At 37.6% G+C, this 19,337-nt stretch overlaps 1 protein-coding gene across 7 annotated transcripts in view; it reads right to left on the bottom strand.

Moving 5' to 3' along the window:
- Positions 1 to 19,010, bottom strand: part of slc12a5a (solute carrier family 12 member 5a) — a 137,320-nt gene extending 118,310 nt beyond the window's left edge. For all 7 annotated transcript variants that reach the window (XR_014531461.1, XR_014531462.1, XM_083529067.1 and 4 more), the window contains exon 1: positions 18,568 to 19,010. Coding sequence is in view for 5 of the 7 variants with exons in the window: in XM_083529067.1 (XP_083385193.1) it covers positions 18,568 to 18,712 (145 nt within the window). In the remaining 2 variants the exon portion in view is untranslated. The remainder of the gene's footprint in view (positions 1 to 18,567) is intronic.
- Positions 19,011 to 19,337: the final 327 nt, after the last annotated feature.

Raw genomic sequence — 19,337 nt, 5'->3', positions numbered from 1 at the left:
GTGTTTTAACAAAGACTGTTTTTTTCTGTTTTCAGTAAGTCTCCTTTGGGAAATCCTCAGCACCTTTAGGGGCAGTCCACTAGTTTATCAGCTTATGGGAATTGTATTTGATGAGCCCTGAGAGAGCTGAGGCAGTGAAACAATAAGATCGGAAGAGCAGAACTTACCCAGAAGGCACTGTCATGTAAAGCAGTTTATAATTATAAGAAAGAAGCAATGAACCTTCTTTACTTTTATTGTTCATTAAAAAAATACCAATTTACTGAAAAAACACCACACGCACATACATATAAGAACCCTATTAGTCAACTTTATGCAGGTGTTATGAAAGCCGGACCCCACTGTTCAAACTATTTCTCTTTCTTCATAGGGGGATTATACTGAAAAAGTTTCTTTTTTACACTCTGGTTATAATGAAAAAAGGAATGCAAAGCGTGGACGAGCTAAGTCAGAAGAAATTGCAAGCTGGAATTGCAAGCTTTCTTTGACTGCAAAGTCATACAGCGTGGAATTGCACTCAAGGTTATAGCAATGTTGCCCTTTATTGGGAAGTTGTCAACAAGAATGTTACCCGGGGGCAAATTCGGGCCCTCAACCTGAAGAACACCAAGGACAAGTGCTTGGATTAGAGCACCCCCACTCCCTCAACCTTTTTTTTTTTCCCCACATATGCATTTAATACATGAAAAATTTCCAGGGATATATTCATGTAATACAGCAGCACAAACAGTACAATTTATACTATATTTACATTAGAGATAAAAGATAAATAACTAAATAATTAAGTAGATAGAGAAAAAGAGCGAGGATGTGATGTGGTAGTGTAGTTGAGGGGTTGTATAATTGCACATCTTATACCCAGCTTAGGAATACACAAAATAAGTCATACTGTTTCTGCCATCTGGAATGTAATTTCATTATGTATGTGTGAATTCTGCGTGGTGAATTGTGGTGAATTAGGTCTACAGGACACGTATCAAAATTCTAACATGCCTGCAACACCAGAATTTACCAGCATTGCATTAGACAGGTCATGATGTGATTTCAGACTATCATTACTACATAATGAGAAATACAACTCACTCATCTTTGGTAAGTGCTTTATTCTGGGAAAAATAATACAAATCTGGGATCCTGGGTCCGACCTATTTGTATTTGTTGGGCATTAGGAGGACACTGGAAAACCCAAACTTACGTAGACACTTAAAACCGTTTCCAAATATTGCTTGTCCACACAAAAATGTGTGAAAATGCCTCCACCTCTATACTGCCCATGCATGCATTGAGTTGAATGGGTGAATGACTGTATTACATGACCAAAAATACCTTGCTTAATTTTTGGTGGACAAAAGCATGTCAAGGCTTTTTATCCACATTAATGTGGATGCAGCTTGAGGAACATGCACAAATCCAAGCAAACTGTAATCGGAGCTGAGGACTAAACTGGAGTCTGTGGAGCTGAGAGATAGCAACACTACCCACTATAGCCCCATGCCACCTGTCAAATATAATATGTAATCTTTTAAGTTTGCTTCGAGCCTGTGTAGGATTTTATTTTTGATACGATGGCAGACGTCTCAGTTGCAAAAAAAAAAAAAAAAAGATTTGGTCCTCTTGATAATGATTTGTTTCATATGCAAATAAGGATCCGAATGAAAATATTAGAGTCTCTCCCTGTATTTTTTCCATCCTTCAAGAATATGTGAATGCTTTTTTGTTATGTAAATTCTCATGTTGTTGCAGTTAACCTGTGCAGAGTCAGAGAAGCAGAGGAAGAAAGATATGCCATACTGAAGCCTTTGTGTCTGCAACATTATGATGAAAAGAAATGCAAAATAACATTAGACAGAGAGAGAGAGAGAGAGAGAGAGAGAGAGAGAGAGAGAGAGAGAGAGAGAGAGAGAGAGAGAGAGAGAAATAAAGAATGAAATTTAAATTCTTCAATTCCCACCAGAAGGGAGAGCAAGGGATACAATCCATCTCTTTTCCATCTGTGGGCTGACAGGTATGGGAGGGCTTAAGCCCCAATACAATCATGTTCCAATCATTTACATTTGTGCATTTTATGCTCATAGTTTTTTTGGTTTTTGGTAAGGAACGATCATTAGCTCTGCAAAACAACCAAATGAACAGTATGATATTCTGCCTTCTCTTTGGCCAAATACACTATCATCAGTACTATTACTATTATAAACAAACAAACCAAAAAAAATGGTAGCAAGGATAAAATTATGATGCAAAAAATGCATCAGGCAACCTGTAGTATTCATAAATGAAACGAAGCGCATGAAGTTTAAATAGAGGCAAGAGACAATAGCACTACGCAACACAAAATTATCATATCAAGGCCCCAACACAGTATTATCATATTAGAGGAAGGAACTTCCTCTGGCTGACGACGCATCGGGTTTCATCTGCCGTGCAGACTTTCGTCCATATGTGTGAATGTGGCTTTGACGCGTTAGTTATGGATCGACTGGAAATGGAACATGCGAGAAAGATCCATCAAAGACAGCAGCCTTCTGTACCCGAGCTGAAAGCCAACTGTGTCAGCTTGTCGCAGAGACTAGGCACGTGTGCTCGAAATCCCAGCACAACACGAGTGCTCTTGATTGCAGTAGTTGATTGCTAAAATAAAACCCTAGTACAAATGCAGAATTAAAAAAAAAATTGTTTCAGCATTCTGCAGCAGTTTGTATTAGACTAGTACCCTGTCATGGTACATTTGCAAATGTTGTTCTTATAGACAAGTTTCAATGAAATGTTCTTTGTATTATTAAATGGGCACAAGGGAGTGATTGTACTGTTCCCTGTGTGTATTAAATGTGGGTAAAAGAGCCCTTGAGCTGACAGATATGACCTTTAAGCTGGGTATATGATAGATAAGAAAAGACAGTAGTGGGAGCTCACAGCAAACCTGCTCAGATGGATTAATGCGCTATGTACCTCCAAACACACACACACACACACACACACACACACACACACACACACACACACACACACAGAGGAGAACACATCTCCAGGGGGTAAGGTAATGTGTTGGCTGGTGTGAAAAACAGAGGGGCAGAAGAGTGTTTTAGTGTTGATGCTCTAAGTGCACCACTTTGTTTTATTAAGTCATCTTCCGCTTTGCTTTCAGGCCCAAATTATAACCTCCAAAAACCCTGGACAGGTAAAGATATGTGCAGAATAAAAAAAAAAAAAACCCAAACAAACAAAAAACATTACGATAAACATTACAATATATTTTTGGTTAATTTTTCCCGTGACTATTTCAATGTGCAAATTATTTGCATATCTTTTCATGCCAAACCCACGTGCCACCTTCATTACCATGTCTACCTTTTCTTCCCAGCCTGACACTTGCAAACTGATAATTAGCAAGGCTCCAGAGCATTTAATCTGCCTCACTGTCATGACTGATAAGATCCAAGTGCCTAATTACTTACATTTTGTGTGCAATCTGACAGTTGGTCATGTGGACACCAAGACCTGAAGTCACCTGTTTGACACTGTTCAGCTGTTGGAGATGAATTACCTCCTGTGACACTAATGACAAAATGATAAAATGTGCAATAAATAAAGTTTTCTGTTAATGTTCACATCAAATATCCCAATGGGGAAAAAAAAGACCTCAGTGTTTTTTCGACTATGTGAAACTTCTGAATTTCTAGAGTTTGTCTCATTGAGTTTGTGCAATAATGTGAACAGAAATTCAGTAGCTGTCTGTACTCATGAGGGATATCTAAATAAAATGGCCACACTGGATAGAGCTGACCAGAAGGCTACACTATCTTAACTGACTACTTTTTACAATTCAATTGAGCAGAAAAGCGTGTTTTAATGCACCTTAAGATGTCCAAAATTGGGGCAGATTGGCTACAAGAGCAGAAGAACAAGAATACCTGGCTACAGTGGATACAGTCACTGAAACTAGGGAGTTGAAAATTAGAAATCCTTCACCTAGCCTAATGAAACTCGATTTCTACTGTGACACATAGATGATTGATTAGCATGTGGCATCTGCAATATGAATCCACAAACCATCCTGGATTGTGTCAATAATACACACTGATGTGATGGTGGTGGTAAAATTTGTTTTTGGGCCTCATAATACCAGTCAAGCTTATAAATATATAGCGGCAGCACATTTCCTCTAGCTCATGCTCAAGAATCAAGCAGCAACTTTTTCCTTACATACACTTCACCACTATTTCATTTTCAATAAAAGCCTGTAGGTACCAGCAATGAGACAAGGGCAGACAGCAAGTGGGGGAAAAGAGAGAGGTTACAAGATAAGAAGGTGATGAAGATAGAAAAAGTATCTACTTTTCCCAATGAATATACTGAGTTAAAAGAATCATAAAGCATGCTGGTCATTTTGAGTGAATGTGCTTCAAAGTCAAGCGTTGCTAAAAACAATCAAAAGTATTGGACCTCCTGGTCCTGACAAAGTCATTGTTCAATAGCTCTGCAGTGTTAATTAAATACCACCTATTACACAGAATAAAGCAGAGTGAAAAGCCCTTCTCTTCTCCACCCCTCCTTTTATTAAAGCATTAGATAATAGGAGGCTTTAATGCCAATTGTTGTCATAAAACACCCCCCTCTATCTCTCACCTGTTCTGTGCTAAGAAATTGAGAGTGCTGCCATAGCTGAAAATCACTGCTGCCTCACACTGACCTGCATTGTCCGACGATTAAATTTGACCTCAGACCAGTTTCCCTGGCCTCGATTCCAGCTGCTGTAGTTATACATTAAAACACTATCTGGATTCAATTGCATTTCACTGTAGAATGGAACATAGTGTGATCTGATTGGTTGCAGTCATGTGTAAAGCGCAGTTCCCAAATAACCAAACATATGCTTTAATACGAATACAAATCATTGCTTACTTGAAAATGTCAGATTAGCAGAAGCATGCAGGTAGCACATTGTTGTGAAAAGGAAAGTGCGGCTCAGAGGAATATAACACCGTTGTGTCTTGGGATCTAAGTTAAGCTGTTTCTGGAAACGATGATGAAACCAAAAGCAACATCTACCTATACTGACAAGGACATACTGCTATAGCAAGAGATGCTTTACGCCTCAAGAAAGCACAAAGCAAAACAAACAAAAAAAAGGCTCTTGATGAGGCTGACTTTTTCTGTATGACAGTTAGACCCGAATTCTAAACAGCTGAGTGTCTGAGAACCATTTTTTTACATTTAGAGTATGCAGGGAAGAAGGGAAAGCCATTGTAACACTCATTATAAATTAAGTAGGTGCTTAAAAAAATAAAATAAGGTACACAGAAGTGTTCATTTCCACAAGATCAATTGGATCCTCAATGTGATAGCATAAGTTCTTCAAATACACAAGTGCTGTGTATTACATTATGTGAAATAGATAGTTCCTAGAAATGTGCAAACGCCTTTTTTCCCCTTGATTTCCTAGATAGTGCTTCTCTTCACTCTCACTCTCTATCTTAATACAGACACTGCATTATGTAACAGGCTTACACAGGCTTTACTCAATGCTGACGGTATTCCTTCCCCATCGCTTTACCCAACCCGTGATATATAACATAGACGCAGAGAAAAAAGCAGAGACATGCTTTAATGTTTTCTCCCTTGACGTTCAGCCACATAAAGAACTGAAGAACACAACTGCCCCCTGCTGTTTTTAAAAGAAGGTACATAGAACCGTTTAAAATTCTACCCAATATTCAAGCCAATTATAAATGTTTATAGAGATTATAATATAAAGGCTATAAATAGTGTATACTATAAATAAGATATACTCTCTTTATAATGGCTGAACAGAAATTTGAGTCTGTTGAGAAAAACGTTATTGTATAACTAAACAGTATCAATGACAATTAGGTTTTCTCACAGTGCATAGCTAAAATCCGACATCTAAATCATTGGTTCGCTCCATAGTGGTAAATTGACATCACTGCATATAGAATAATGTTGTAATGCTAATTATATTCAGCGTCCTAAATTCCGAATTGTATAAATGTATAACTTTAGACAGTCACCGAGGTTGATTGATGATTTTTCATAAACCCTGAACTCACAACAGCAGCAAGTTCATGAGAAAATGCTCATTGCAAAAATTTACTGTATTGCTCTATTCATGAACACATTCATCAGTGCAAGGTGGACATAAAAGGCAGCAGATTCCAAAATAAGTTTAATATGTATACTCAAACAGAGGAACAAAGATGTTTCTCTGGAAATCTGCTCTTCTAGGCAAAGAAATGTTTTATTTAGTTAAAAAGCTGCATCATGATACTGCAAACTGATTGTACTTGTAATTACATTACAATAACAATTGAAAATGCCTGCTTAGAATTGATATCTTTAATGATGATGCTGCACAGGTGAATGTTCAAAATCTATATTATGCTAATCAGTGCATGTGTGTGCATACTTTGGAACCACAATGTTATTTTTTTCCTGCTTTTAGTAAAATCAATATTCTGTTCAACCATACACAATATACTTTCTTTATTTTTTACAAAGTGACAGCATTGCATTACAGATGCCCTGAAGAAAACACCAAGGTCAAAACGTACACCTCTGTGATCCATACCTAATGTTTTATGTATAGATAAATTCTACTAAATATAAAAAAAAATGCATGGAAATGGATCAGATTGCCAGAGATTTCAGGGCATTTATAGAAAGGTTTGTATAATACCGATTGTGACTTTCATTATATTTCAATATAATGCTAGCATTGTGATTTTTCACCAGTAAAGGCTCTTAATAAGTTACAACTTATTACAAATAAAACAAATAAATTCAGAGGCAACATATTGGTCTCTGAATGTTAAATAAGATTCAACCTTAAGCTGGTAAGAACTTGTAAACTGTTATTAAGCTAAAATTGTGACCAAATGGCACTCTGTCTTTCATACAAAAAGAATACCTATTAAAATGTAGCATAAATATCAACAGATTAATAGTACAAGCTGTCATTCTATAATTCATAAAACATCTACTCAATGATGAATTGCTGTAGCATAAAAGGAAAATACAATTAAGTTGCTATATGAAAACAATAACCATTACCTTCAATAATTTCTGCCTTATGCCATATGCATCTTTCCCTATACTGTTTTATTCCTTGCTTTCTTTCATTTGGCTGAAGGGAAAACCAACAAACAGTGCATTCAGAAAATATTGAGACCATAATGTTTTCACATTTTGTACGTCTTAAGCAAAAATAGTGTCATTTTACATTCATCTACTCTCCATTCTCCATAATGACAAAGAACAAACAGATTAATGATAACTTTAGAATTGTATGAAAAACTCTTCACAATGACACTTACAGCATTTGGCAGACACCCTTATTTAGCAATGTACAATTGTCTCATTCCAACAGCTGAGCAGTTGATTGTTAAAAGCCGTACTCAAGGACACAGCAGTGGCAGCTTGGTAGGGATTTGAATCTTCCACAGCCTTCCAATCAGAACTCTATCACCGTTAACCACTGAGCTACAGTAACACTTCTCTCACTTGAGATTTCACACCTAAAATTTATCTCTGGCACATCTCATATCTTGCAATCATCTTCAAGATGTTTTTACACTTTGGAGTCCACCTATAGCAAATTAATTGCATGGATATGATTTGGAAAGAAACCCATCTAAGCTAAAAAAAAAATAAAAATTGTGCAGTATTTTGTATTATAGCAATTCAAATTTGGTTCTTTAAGTACAAATCTCTCATACTGACAACTGGATGCTTAACACAGCACCTCATGGCAAAGAACTCTGAGGATTTGCAGAGCCGTCGTCCCCAAAGGAAGCCTCTTCTGAAGGTGGCTCAGAAGAAAGACCACAAACAGTTTGCTGAAAACAACCTGACTACTCTAAGTATATCCATTTTTTATTTCTATAGTATTTTACCTTATAAAAATCAAATGGTTGATGAAATGTGAGGGGTGTACTCACTTTTGTGAGATACTGTACATACAGTGGTGTGAAAAGGTGTTTGCGCCATTCCTGATTTCTTATTTGAGTGTGAGTGCGAGTGTGAGAATGAGTCTGTTACAGTGCTGTGGAGGAATTTTGGTCCACTCATCTATGCATAATTGTTGTAATTCAGCCACATTGGAGGGTTTACGAGTATCAACCGCCTTTTAAAGGTCATGCCACAGCATCTCAATAGTATTCAGGTCAGGACTTTGACAAGGCCACTTCAAAGTCTTTATTTAGATTTTCTTCAGGCAGTCAGAGGTGGACTTGCTGGTGTGTTTTGTAGTCTTCCAGGTCCTGAAGCAGCAAAACAGCCCCAGACCATCACACTACCACCGCCATATTTTACTGTTGGTATGATGTTCTTTTTTCTGAAATGCGGTGTTACTTTTACGCCAGACGTAATTGAACACACACCTTCCAAAAAGTTCAACTTTTGTCTCGTCAGTCTACAGAGTATTTTCCCAAAAGTCTTGGGGATCATCAAGATGTTTTCTGGCAAAACTGAGACGAGCCTTTATGTTCTTTTTGCTCAGCAGCAGTTTTCATCTTGAAACTCAACTTTTGGCCGGTTTTTTTTTTATGGTGGAGTCATGAACACTTGCCTTAACTGAGGCAAGTGAGGCCTGCAGTTCTTTGGATGTTGTTGTGGGGTCTTTTGTGACCTCTTGGATGAGTCGTCATTGGGCCCTTGAGGTCAATTCGGTCAGCAGATCACTCAGGGGAAGGTTCTCCACTGTTCTCCACTTTGCCATTTGTGAATAATGGCTCTCATTGTGGTTCGCTTGAGTCCCAAAGCTTTAGAAATGGCTTTATAACCTTTTCCAGACTGATAGATCTCAATTACTCTCTCATTTGTTTCTGAATTTCTTTGGATCTCGGCATGATGTCTAGCTTTTGAGGATCTTTTAGTCTACTTCACTTTGTCAAGTAATCTATTAAATAGGACCTGATTGCGAACAGGTGTGGCAGTAATCAGGCCTGGGTCTGGTGAGAGAAATTGAACTCAGGTGTGATAAACCACAGTATTAACAGGGGGGGCAGACACTTTCTTACACAGGGACATGTAGTTTTGGATTTTGTTTCACCTTAATAATAAAAACCTTCATTTAAAAACTGCATGTTGTGTTCACTTGTGTTATCTTTTACTAATATTTAAAATAAATTGAGGATCTGAAACATTAAAGTATGACAAACGTGCAAAAAAATAAGAAATCAGGAAAACACTTTTTCACACCACTGTATATTCTGTGTGTAACGGTACACAAAATTCATGGTTCAGTTTGTACTCACTTGAGATTTCAGACCGTAAATTTATCTCTGGCACATCTCATATCTCACAATCATCTATGAGATGTATCTACACTTTCATTGTAGTCCACCTGTACCAAATTCAATTGCATGCACATGATTTGGAAAGAAACACATCTAAGCAAAAAAAAAATACTGTGTCAAATCCAGGGAAGGATACTGAAATGTCCACTATATTGAAGCGTTTTAAAGCACAATGACCTCTTTAAATACTTAAAAAGAAGAACCTATAGCTGCCGAACTATGAAATTGAGGGTATAGAGCAATCCAGCATGGGGTATGAAGTGTAAATATGTATGAATACTTTCTGAATGCACAGCTTAGAATGGTGACACATGAGACTAAATTTTTATTACAGCTGTTTTTTTCCCCAACAGTTTCACATAAAACAAAGCAAGAAGCTGATTTTAAGGGTTTCTGAAAAGAGGGTTTCAACTCTATTCACATTGAGGGTGGTATCTATAATACAATGTCTCCTCCATGATATAACTTACTTGTCTCAGGGACGTACTAATAAGTAGGTACAGTAACACATGGCACACACAGGTTCTCTACCAGTCAGCAGAATGTGCACAGTACAATCATAATATTGTGGCATATGCAAATATACACAATACCGAGCATTGGAACAATTGTAGCAGTCATTTAAATGGCTAATTTAATCAGGCTGGTGGCACACCCTTTGGTTTGCAACCCAATGTAGGAGATGTAATTAATCATGTTCCTGGCATTTCTGAAAACATAGTTACACTCATGAAAAGACCCCAAATTAACATCTAGTTAAATGATTAGCAGTGGCAATGTCTCTTTGCTTCTTACTAATAAGCCACTTGTGGGTCTTGCTGAACATGCTCTATTAGTAACGTGTCAAGTACAGCCTGAAGTCATACGTCATCATTATTAGTAATAAAGAGTTTAATATTCAGTACAAAACAAAAATATTCAGATATTGTTTCTCCTTTTTCCATTTGTCTCCTTTTGATTCTCAGCACTTCTGGTCCATGCCAGTCCCAAACTGTTTAATCTCCTTCCAGCCAGGAACAGGGCTATTTGTACCAGAACCAGCAGGTCAACCAACAATCACTCTAATGAACTCTACATTAAACCTTTAGGACACTGATGTTTTTACTACTTTTGCTGCCTGTAATCGTATTCATGGAGAAATGATCTGACCTGTTAATCACCCAGTTAAGATGGTTTGGGATGTGCTGGACCAGAGATAGAAGGAAAAGCAGCCAAAAAGCACTCACCACCTCTGGGAATTTGTCAAGATTGTTTGAAAACCCTTCCAGGTGACTATCCCACAAGGCTGACTGAAAGAATGGCAAGTGTGTGCAAAGCTTTCATTAAAAGGAAAAGGTGGGTTCTTTGAAGAATTGAAAATATAATACATATTCTCTGTTATTTAAAACTTTTTTGTTTACTACATAATTCCTATGAGTGTTCTTCTATAGGTCTCTCATACTGAACACTGAATGTTCAACATGGCACCTCATGGTAAAGAACTCTTTGAGGATTTAAGAATTAAAATTGTTGCTCTCCACAAAGATGGCTGATGCTATAAGAAGATCGGTAACACCCTGAAACTGAGTTACAGTACATTGGCCAGGGTCATACAGAGGTTTCCATGAAGGGTTCCAATCGGCTTCGCAAAGGTTTGCTGAAGACAACCTGACTACTCTATTATTTTTTTTATTTCTATAGTATTGTCCCTTAAGAACATACAATAAAATGGTTGCTGAAATGTGAGGGGTGTACTCACTTTTGTGAGATAATGTACATATAATCAGGGTGCAACGATAAACAAAATTCATGGTTCGGTTTGTACCTCGGCTTTTAAGTCACAGTTTGGGTTAATTTCGGTGCAGTGGGGAGAAGAAATGGAAAAGATAAAATTGCTTGTCATTTTTTCATATTTAAGGCAGTTTCTTATTAATAACATTTAAACATCAACAATATAAATTTTTGTTTATTTTCTAAATTAAATTGTTTGCTTGGTTAAATAATGTATGAAATATTATTTATTTACATACACAGTATTTACATATAAGGAAAAATTTAATTCAATTGTGGAAATACAGATGTGTATATAAGTGTGTATATGTGTGTCTGTTTTACATTCAATATTTAATTTTATAAAAGATATGTTCTACTTAACTGTCTTCATTCCTCCTATTCTTTATTCATTCACTCCCTCGATAGGTAGAATTGTCAGGATTTTCGCTTTTTTTTTTTTTTGTAAGAGAAATTTCGAAGCTGTACATAAAACGCTAAAGAATCCATATCTTTTGACTATCAGACCATCATAATTTTCATTTTTTGAAAAGAAGAATTAGCAGGTTTGTAAATTTAATAAACCGGTTAAAGTTTTTAAAGCACCACATGAAAATATATGTACAAAACCACTAAACAGGTTTGAAGAGTATGAATTTAATAAAATAAAATTAACAGCCATTGTGTGGCATGAACTGAAATCTGCTATAAAAAAAAAATAATAAAATTAATGCAAATTACGGGCTCTTAGTAATTACAAAAATTAAAGAGTGGGTTGAAGCATGATAAAAGGAGGTTCAGACATAGAGAGATTATTCCCAGCACAACCTCAATCCAAAAGAGAGAAAACATTATTACTCCTCTGAAATATGCAGATAAAGTGCAAGACAATAAGCTGTTAGCCTCACATCTCAATCACCTGACAACCAATATGCCATAATACAGCTCCACCAGCTTCATGTAAGTCTAAACATGGTTGTAACCAAAAACAAAAAAAAGTCATTGTGAAAAAGAATGGCTAGTCAACAATTCATTGTTGCATGACAAATAATTAGCATGTCCAATAGAGTGATGGCCTTTTAGTTTTATTTGAGCAGCAATTGACCTGGAACAGAGTTCAGGCAAAGCAGCCAATGATAACAGTACAGTCCTCAAACACAAAACATTAACTAAAACAACAGTGTTGCTCTGGCAGCACATCCTGACCTGGCAGACCTTTTTGGAAAATGATACAGTGTTGTGGTCAATTGAGAAAAAACGGTGAAAACACAAACCAAGGTAGGGCTAGGAACAAGCTGTATATTGATTTTACTAATGTTTATTTTGATTAATAGGTTTAGTAGATTTCACTGTTTGACATTGAGTCAGAGGCATTTTAGATTTCGACAGATATTGCCACTAAAGTCCCCTGAATTTTTTTTTTAACCAAATTATTATTTATAATTATAATAATTTTAATAAATTATAATTCTTTTTTTTATTCACCATTATACCATTATACATTAGAAGTAAATATGTGATACGATTTGATTAAAATATCAGTTTGAAACAGGTATATTGGTTGCCAGGTACAGTACAAGCACACTGAAGGATTTTGTACCCGCTCTTCCTGACTCTCAGAATGGTTTCCTTTGGAGCAAGTAGTATTTTTTTTTCTGTTTGCTTCTTTTCTTGCTGAGTGCCCAAAGCAAAGTGAGCACCTTGTGGCTGTTATTTCATATATGGAGCTTATGAAAGGCTTTTGCTTTGTTACACTCATCCTCCTTGCCGTTCTAGTCTTGTTGAGGAGTTTTGTTATTGTTGTTTGATTAAGTCATAAGGAACATATTAAGCATAAGTGAATAGCATAGGCTACTGTTTGACAGATTTCACCAAGAGAAGCTAGATAATTAACTTGGAGCTGAACAAGACACATGGTCCACTATCTTTTAATTGAATTCAAATGATTAATTTATATTTACTTTATTTGGCTGATGCTTTAATCCAAAGCAATAAACAATTGGGACAAAATACAAATGAGCAATTATAGAGTGAAGCAGACAGCAAACGCGGTTGCAGCGCCAGCAAGAAATTCGAAAGGCAAGCAGCAAGAGCTTGACTGCACAGGGAAGAGGGATTTGACACTGCATTGGTACAGAAAGGCTGTGCCACTGGGAATAGAGCAAGAGCTGTTAACAGAAATGCAACATCTAAAAAGTCAGAAATCAGAGTTTGGGTGAGCCAAATACAACTGCATAAAGTGGCAAATCCTCAGTGGCTTCAGCAGAATGTGTAGGTAGCTTGATATTGAAGCAGACGGAAGATCAGAGTGAAAAGCAGAAGCATAGACCAGCAGCAGTATAAATGTCCTACAGGCTGGTGTTAAAGCTGCCTTGGCAAAATGTATTCAATCCTCTGCCAAATATAGATTCACAAGTTGGTACCTGGAAAGCACTCTAGTGTACATACACAGGAAGTACCAAATGATCACCTTCTTTTGTTTGTATGATTAAAAACATAATGCCACAGATTGACTGCAGCAGAGCTCTGGGACATGCAGGAGGCATTGCAGGCCAGAACACAAAGGTGTTTTTTTTTTTTTCCAGAACAGGCTCTGCTGAAGTCTTTAAGGCATGGTTTACTACAAGTGTGAGGAGATCATGATGTTGGTTCTGAAATCACATGGCCAACAGTAATGGTCCCTCTTCCAGGTGCAACACAGCTTGATAACAGACCAGTGACTACTGAGCACACTGTCCACAGGGCATCACTTAGAGTTTCTCAGTTAGCCACCACCAAATGCTAAAAAACTACCACCAGTGATATTAACTGATATTTTGTTTTTCCAGAAAGGGAGAAATTCAAGCTGCTGTGGCACATAGACAATTCCTCGGCTTCCACATACATGAGCTGACATATCATCTCAGGGTTCTTTACGTTGGCTTATTTTGACAGGCTGACTGCTATGCAGACAATAGTATCTAATGAACCAGGCAGAGCTCCTGATATCTTATGTCGAATCTCAAAGTCTGAAAGTAAAAAAATAAGCTGTGTTATTTGAAACCTGCACAGACTGCACAGGCCATACGTGTGAAGCTAGCTTCACAGGCTATGCAAACTCCAGACAGGGTTATAGAAGGGGTGCGCTCTGTGGTAGGTTTGAGTGATACTCATCCTAAACAGAATGAGTGATTCTTATCCTCTATAGCCTTAACAGCCTTAGGTATCAAGCCCTTAAGCAATTCTCTTCCTCAACAGGAAACAGTATTAACACGCTGAAATGACTCTTATCCTCAATAACAAGTGGTTTTAACACATTAACGGATTCCCAGTCTCAATAAAGTGTGATATTTGCCCCAAGTATGAGTGCTGTTTGTTATTGTCTGGCAAGGTGCAGCACTTGTTACAAACCATTCTGACAGCCTGATACACAGCCTCAATGACTGGAATGAAAAGAAGTAGAATGAAATGTTATGTACGTATCGGTGGTGGTATGAGTCGAGAACTGCCAAGCCACCTAGGTCACTTAAGTCTGCTGCACTGTGAAGCCAGGGTTGTGGTTACAAGGTGATTGGACAGAGACATAGTTCAGAAGATATTGGGGAAAAGTTGCTATTTATCTATATTAAGAAAATCTACCTTTCTGTCAACAAATTTTATTAAAAAATGACATAGCAGACATCACATCTGTGCAGCAAAAATGCAGGCATCCTGGTGTCCTCTTGCTTATATTCCATTCAGGAATATTTTGTTCTTTTTCATTCCTTTAATTTCCTTAGTCTTGAACAAAACACACACACACGCACGCACGCACACACACACACACACACACACACACACACACACACACACACACACACACACACAAATGATCCACATGCCACAAAGATTCAAGTGATACAATACATTTTCTTTGAACTGGATTAACCTCAGTATTTTTTACATAAGTTAGCAAAATAGACTTTATATATATCATTATATATGTGAAAATAATGGCTGCACACCTGTCTGAAACAAATTATTTTCACTAAACTGCACACCCTCAGGGATGGTTTGCCAGACATAGACTAAGCCTGTGTCTGGAGAGCCAGTCTTCTGTAATACAAGAGCCAGAGACAAAAGATATATGCATGTGCTACATTTATTTCTAATAATCATAACACCCAGCTGGGGCCAGGATGCTCAGCCATAACTATCAAAACCATAACAGAGAGGCACACAATGCAGAAAATGAAAAATCTCACAGGCAGTAGCTACCTTATTTTAAGGAAAAGAAAAATAACCATCCTTATTTCTTTTTAGATTTTCTTTTTTTACTATTTATTTCATGCTCCATTTTTTTATATTATGCTTTTAAATATGTGTAATGACCACCCCTAATATCTAATAACAAAATTTCCCACAAACCCACTTCAAATAATCCTCATCGCTGATGAATTTTCTGTACATTATCACATGACATGTTCATATTCTTATACTCTTTGTCCACTTTAATGACGTATTGAACAATGGCATTTTCTCTTGGCATTAAAGTATTACCGTTTCTGTTAGCCCTATACACTAGTATGATTAGAGATAAGAAGACCCAGGACTTACAGAAGACACATTTTAGCTCCAAACTCATTACCTGAAGCGTTCTGCCATGCTGTTCGTAATAATGCTGGTAGAGATTTTCTGCTATTCGGCTGGCTGCCATTAAGCTTGACAATGCTCTCTGCCAGCATGCCCACTCAAATTATTAACCAGAGTGTACAGACAGTGACCATGCATCAATAACCAAATTAGCAGCACATTATACATCTAAAAATACACACAATTTGGGGTTCAAGCACAAGGTGCTTAAAAACCCTGTCTGTAATTTTTAGGATTTTGAGAGGATAGATCATACAGTATATGCATCGTTTACAAAACCTGCTTTTGCAAAAAAGTCCAAGGACTCCATATGTTTATGGAATTTTCAGAATACTGAATAAAATAGGGTGATTTTTGTAAATAATATAGCGACAGCTTGGTTTACTCAAACAGCTGTAACTCTTGTCTGGTTGCATGAACATGTAAAGTGATGTTCTGATTACTGTTTCTTGGCAATCGTAAGTCTGATTGAGCTGGAATTTGGTATACTGCACCAATGTATTAATCTCTAAGACTTTTATTTATCACAAAACATCAGCCAATTAGCATGCAGGAGGAACTTTAGAGAGATAACATTGAGCTTTTGCCACAAAAGCTGATTGGTATGTACATCCAAATCAATACAAAATTGATTGCAGGAACAGAGAATCAGTATTTTGCAAATGACTGCCCAGCTCTGTTTTAGGGTATAAATCATGCAGAAAGCCTTTGGTCTCCTATCTTTTTGGATATTGTAGAGAAATATTGATTACTGCAATTTGATGGGGCTTCATCAAATATGACTGTAAGGGTGCTGATTTGGAAATCAGTAGATTGCAAAAGCGTTTTAAATAAATAGTATCAAACATCTAATTTAAATCATTTATTTCACTGTAACACCAGTATACCTGCACATGCATCAAACAATGAGGTGTCCTCAGATTCTTGGTTTTTGTTTCTTGTTCTTGGATGAAAGGAGTGGAACCCAATGAAGTCTTTTGCTGTTGTAGCCTGTTTATCTCAGAGTTGATGTTTCGTGCATGCTGAGATGCTCTTCTGGTCAGCACGGTTGTAAATAGTTATTTGATTTACTATATCATATACCTTTCTGGTAGCTGGAAACAATCGATTCAGCTTGAACCAACCAATTCAGTTTTTCGCTTAATGTGATGCATGACTTGTATTTGCATTACATTACACATTGTGCAGCTGCCACATGATTTTGGATGAGCAGGTCCACCAGTGTTCCTGTAAAAGTGAATGTTGAATAAACATGGCAAACAGTCAATTCCTTTTGAAAGTAGTGAAGCTACTGAAATTGAATTTTGTATATAAGCATAAGCAACATTTAATTCCATTAGCTCCCTCTATTTGTGTGGCTTGAAAGAGCAAACAGGAATTTCACTTTCTGTGCTCAATATAAACAAGATCAGCAGTAGAGTAAAAAATATCACTGTCACCTCAAGCACATCAGCGCTTTATTGCAAGGAACCATTTTTCTTTATATAGGGCAGTCAGAGTGTAAATTTACAAGCTTACTGCTCATGCTTTTTCACACACTCCAGTACAAACTTGCTGGCATCTAGTGATGAACCCCTGAAAGAATGAAAATGGGGTGTGTCCATTGTGACCACAATTTGCAATAAATGTTAACATAATAATCAGCCATAACTCACTTGATAAAAAAAAAAAAAAGATTAATCTGAAAAAGACCATTTTGCTTCATTTTCATCTTGTAACCAGACTTAGCATGCCACCAATCACAGAACAAATGGCAACTGTTGCCATAGAAACGTTGTCAGAGATTTAACTGGAGACAAGTGCTTCACTAAGGCTACACAGTATCTAGATGACTGCACGTGCACGCCGTGTAAAAGTCTTCCTCATTTGTCGAGACACAGACCGGTTGTAGTTCCGACACTGCGTGCTGAGGAAGCTACAGTATATTGCGCTCTCTGCAGTGTTTGACATCCTAGCAGGATGGTAGGATGCATAACCATATGCATGTTAGAGTGAATAAAATAGATGTCCTATGAACTGTCATTTTTGCTTGTAACACTTTTCAGGGGCGTTTGTCACTGCACACAAAAATGCCATGCTAAGACAAAGCATTGCACAAATATAATCCGTCTTTTTGCATTTTATATTTAAAGGTTGCTTCTGCACAAATTCCTGTGGCTCATTTTGCTTTAGGTGAAACAATTAGGAACTGCAGGAAGTGCAGTCTTTTGAGGTATTCTTGGGGGCAATTATGACAATAATGAAAAATATCAAACTCTGATTCAATATATAAATGACCCAGATCCACTAGGCAAGGTCAATCTAGCTGTCAGAGATCTAGTATCATATCTCCATAAATAGATTTGAAACTTCTACCACTGTAATTTTTTTTTTTCATACTCATATTGTATGTCGAAATAGAATTCCATCGTTGTAGAGCCAAGAACTACTCTAAGCAACACAAACTATTTTAAGCATTTTTGCTTAGATTAAATCATTGATCTGGTAGCAGGCCTGCTTGATTGTTACTGACACATTAGAGGATGTTATTTATTATATGACCATGAACGCGAGTGCAGTATATTGCATGTGTCTATGCACTGTACTCACAATGGAAATTGTATTTGCTGAGAGCAGGTGGACTGTGAAGTAGGAAAGGCTATCATGATGATGATAATCAGAAATGAGTATGGGCATCAGCACATGTCTGGCAGTGTGGTGCATTTATGGTCAGAGCAACCATGATGTGATTTAAGATGTATCACTGGGATTCGCATCTAGTGGCAATGTGTCACTTGAAATTCTGCACACGTACCACACACGCGCGCGCGCACACACACACTCGCACGCACTAATAACCGGGCAGTGCATGAAGGATGCTTTGCTCTGCACGCGCACAGGTGTGTTATAATCCTACCTTTCACGAGGTCCTCTGCGAGATCTGAAGCCCCTTCTTTGTCTGAGGAGCTCGGATTGGGCTCGTCCCCTTCGAACAGCTGGTTGATTTCTCCCAGCTCGCCGTCACTCCGGGATGAAGCGCTCACTGTGAACCTCTGGCTCATGGTGCCCAGGCGATGCTCGGTGCTGGAATTCACCGCAGATGCAGATGTTAGCGATCGGCCACCCACAGCGGCGGACCGACAGCCTAAAGCCCCTCCTATAGATGCCAAGGGAGATGATCAATACCTAAACTATGCCAATCGATTCTCTTTTTACTCCCCTCTCCCGTCTGCGGATCTCAGACTTGGTATTGTTCGTTGTATGAGATCTTGAATGAGTTGCAAGCTGCTCATCAACCGGTGTCTTGGACCGCCTTCCTACCCCGGTCCTAGCGCCGGGAGGAGCCACTCGCTGTACTATGAAGTAGCCAGTAGGCGTTCCTACTACTGGTTGCCATAGTAACGTCATTTTAAATCCGTGGCTAGCATCCCACTTTCCACAACTAATCAGGATCATGGGCTCTACTGTATTCAGTGCCACTGCACAAAGAGACTCCATATTTGCTTAAACTTCAACTTTTTTCAACTTTGTCACATACATCTAATCGTCAGAAGTCGTCAACTGTCAGGTATAATGAAAGGTCCTACTTCTTTCCATATTTACTATTACCTTATTACATATTAAGCTCAGAATTTCAGAATTTGACCCCAAAACAGTATGCGTACAGTGCATTTGGAAAGTATTCAC

Source organism: Silurus aristotelis (genome assembly GCF_946808225.1).
Source record: "Silurus aristotelis genome assembly, chromosome: 2".
NCBI lineage: Eukaryota > Metazoa > Chordata > Actinopteri > Siluriformes > Siluridae > Silurus > Silurus aristotelis.
Note: the sequence above shows the minus strand (reverse complement) of the source record. Positions and strands in the feature narration are given on the sequence as shown.